Source organism: Carya illinoinensis, chromosome 7 (assembly GCF_018687715.1).
Source record: "Carya illinoinensis cultivar Pawnee chromosome 7, C.illinoinensisPawnee_v1, whole genome shotgun sequence".
NCBI classification, from domain to species: Eukaryota; Viridiplantae; Streptophyta; class Magnoliopsida; order Fagales; family Juglandaceae; genus Carya; species Carya illinoinensis.
The window spans coordinates 7120565-7124246 of NC_056758.1; the positions used below are offsets into that span (position 1 = coordinate 7120565).

The 3682-nt window shown below is 33.7% G+C and overlaps 1 protein-coding gene across 1 annotated transcript; it reads right to left on the reverse strand.

Annotated features, from left to right (window-relative positions):
• Nucleotides 1-564: 564 nt before the first annotated feature.
• Nucleotides 565-3192, reverse strand: LOC122315218 (S-adenosyl-L-methionine:benzoic acid/salicylic acid carboxyl methyltransferase 1-like). Its single transcript, XM_043131021.1, has 4 exons — nt 3063-3192; nt 2134-2538; nt 1511-1765; nt 565-1063 (listed from the first exon to the last, which is right to left on the reverse strand). The coding sequence occupies exons 1-4, from the start codon at nt 3135-3137 to the stop codon at nt 731-733; spliced, it is 1068 nt and encodes a 355-aa protein (XP_042986955.1). The 5' UTR covers nt 3138-3192; the 3' UTR covers nt 565-730.
• Nucleotides 3193-3682: the final 490 nt, after the last annotated feature.

Below are 3682 nucleotides of genomic sequence, written 5' to 3' on the forward strand. Positions count from 1 at the left end.
TGATGGGGGGATCGCAATCCAATAATGGGATAGTACAAAGGGGTCATAACTAAGAGTCTTACGTATGTCAGTTGTGCGTAGAAAAAATGAGTGAGTGCATAAAAAATTAAAGACCTCTCATCTCTCGACAGTTTTTTAAAATAACCATGTTAAACTCTTGATTTTTAAGTGTGGCGTCATTTTGGAATGCTCTAGTAGCTTCCTAAGTGACATAGAGGAGCAACTACAACAATATAACATGGTATTTTAGATGATTATTTTTTCATTTTGTTTTGTTTTGTTTGTTTCTAGTGAACTTTTGGGTCATTCAGCGTAATGGTCCCCAGAAACATGTTAGATAGATGGTGGTATATAAATATTTTATAATTTACTCGTTCGGTTTCAGTGAATCTCCTGCGGAAAATTCATGTGGAAATAAATAATATAAAGAAATTAAACTTTTATACACACAATATTATAATTTAACTAAGTATATTTAATAACAAAGCACCAGCTAGCAAATAATACCTTTTTGAACCGACCTGATCTGGATGGAAATTCGAAAGGAAACATACAGTAGCTAGCTAGCTTTGAACTACCGAATTATTCTTAGATAACCATTACAAACTATAGCTAGGAGCATGATTCATTCATGCCAAGAAATGGTGCAAGGCTGAAGAACCCTTATTTCAATCTATTTTAATACGACTACAAAGACCAAAGCCATTAACATTAATCTTGATCATGATAATCATTCATTTTTTATCAAGGAAACAATCACATTGACAAAGACAGTGTTCTCTTTTGAAATCCGATCAGAAAGAATTCCCCTATACCGACTAAAAACCTCTTCAATGATTGCTTCTCCAAAGTGACTAACAAGTAAGGGCTCAGCCACAGCTCTCATGCACTGTGCAACATTATAACCACCATCATTGTTATTAACGCTCCAATTCACTTCAGATACCTCTAGGCAATCAATGGAGAAGGATCCTTCTTTCAAAACTTCAGTTTTCACTTCAGATGGAGATGGTGTATACTGAGGAATGTTGAAAGAATCCATTTTTTCTTCTTCTATGAGTCCCTGAAAGGATTGTAGAGAATTAAATATAGGTTTAAGCTGCGAAGCTTTAATATCTTTCCTTCTTAGCTACTAATAGGGAATTGCTATATGAAAATTTTATGTACTATTTATACGTGAAAAATTAAAAAAAAAAAAAAAAAAAAAAAAAAAAAAAAAAAAAAAAAACCGTGGGTCTTCTTAAATGTTGAAAGAATCCATTTTTTCTTCTTCTATAAATCCCTACAAGGATTTTGGTAATAGAGAACATAAATTAAGTAATGTATATGGTGAGACATATTTCCTAAATACAAATGGAAAATATAATGAAGTTGTTAGTTTTCGTGAATTCAATAACTAATACTTAATGAAACCAGAAACCAATAACTAATACTTAATTATTTATGGCTGATAATTAATAGATTATAATGATGAGTCTATTGATAGATTGTATATATTATTGTAGATTACCTCGGAGACCATTTCATTGAGTACAATAGCCAAAAGTTCCCATATGTAACAACACTCTTTGCTTGACGGATCTTCGCTTCTTCTTCCCAAAAGTGTCAAAACCATTCGCCCGCTTAGCACCAACTCCTCTGCACGACACTTCAAAAACATTGAGAAATCATGTTGAAACTGTGCATGGTAAGCCATTAGTACACTTGGCGGGCTTGTCCTTGCCATGTAAATGTTCCCTTTGTTGCTCTCCAGCTGCTCGGGAACCTAATAATTAACAGCAGCATTCATTTATATTACTGAATTTGGTAAAATCGATCCAATGAAGTTAAAATAATTAAATCTCTTTTTAATAAAGCAAGCAAACTTGTGTCAAGTACTGAAAACTATAAAAAAGAGGAATCCCCCGTTCAATTGTCTTATTGGTCTATTTTATCTTAATCTTTCCTCCAAATGACACATGTACATCATGTGCATGTGTGTGTGTGTATATGTATATATACACACACATTCCCTGCATTTGTTTGCCCATTTTCATTGAACTTGTTTCATTTGGTTCGGCACTAGTACTAGAGGTTCCATTCATGACATTATGACTTGATTTAATTTTTACTGTCAAAGAAAAAGTTGATTACCTTAGATAACCAATGGAGGCTATAAGAAGAATGGACAAAATGCAGAGCTTTGCTCGGAAAAAGCCTGCTGTAGAAAGAACCAGGAACACCTGCAAAGAAGCATGGACCAGCACCAGCTCCCAATTGACTGCTCATTTTTTTCTGGAAGCTTGGCAACGACTTGAAAATTGTATTGAAGTCATTTCCCGGTAAGTCGTTCAAGAACACTTGATATTCGGGTGATTGATGCCCTAGTTTTTGGCGAAGTTGGTTCACTACCTTGATAAGTTCAGAAACCACGAACAAAGTATTTGGTCCGGAAGAACAACCCAAGTCTGCGATCACTAGGCTCTTTGGCAACGTACTGCAGTAGAGTTGGTTAATGGCATCCTCTGTAATGGGCATGGTCATGGTTATGACCTTTTGCTGCTTTCCAAAATATAGAACTTGAATGAGTTCTTCTCCATGTATATGCTCTACAGTTTACACAGAAAGTGTGCAGACAGCTGCTCTATATAAATGATTTTCATGAAAAAGAAGTACTAAAATCACACTTGCAAAACTGCCTAACATGAAATGCAGCAATAATTTTTTTTTTTTAACGAAACAGCTTTTGTCAAACGTTTGAATGCAGCTATCCATGCGTAGGAAAAGATTGCCAGTGTAAGCAGGCTAGTTTCATCGATCTGCACATTTATGATGGCACGAGACATGGGGGAAAACCCTTGTGGATTGGAAACTTTTATTACTAGCTAGCTAGTAAAATCGAAATCGCTGATGAGTACGAAGCCTAAGTACTTCAAATAAATCATGAAAGTACCATAAAATTTCCTCTTCTTTGCATACTTTAATCAAGCCAACAACAGTAGCAGTGCAATAATACATATATATATATATATATTTATATATATACCATAACAAAACAGGGTTTAATGCTTAAAGTAATTCACCTGAACTAGGGAGTTATTTGCGTAACTTGTGTCTCCCATTCCTCCATTCATGTGCAGCACTTTTACAACTTCCATCCCTCTGATCTCTCTCTCTCTCTCTCACAGCTTGCAGTAGTGTCGAATGTGAGTTTGTGGTGATTATGTTGAAGGAGAGGTACCCTATTTATAGTCGAAGATACCAACCCTTTTCTTGAAGTTAGTGGTTAAGGCTGTCCTTTAATGCATGCTATACTGTCTGCCAGTGCATGCATATCATGTGTCATGCTTGAATAATATTGAATGACAGTACCTTAGCACGTGGATACGTCAGTTTTTTATTTTTCGTCTCCAGGTCTTTCTCTCAGCATTATTTTCTTATTTTTATTTAAAAAATTATTCTTATCATCTTCACATTTTACATATCATATTTATTTTAATTTTTTTCATTTTTTATAATAAATATGTAGTGTGTAGATGATAAATAAAATAATTCAATTAGTTTAATAAGAATAAAATAAAATAAAAAATAAAATATAATAAAAAATAATATTTTAATATATAAAATGTATGATTTGGGATGATGTGTAACATTTCTCTTTTTATTTTAATAAAGGAAAGTCATGCAATATCGATGTGTAAGA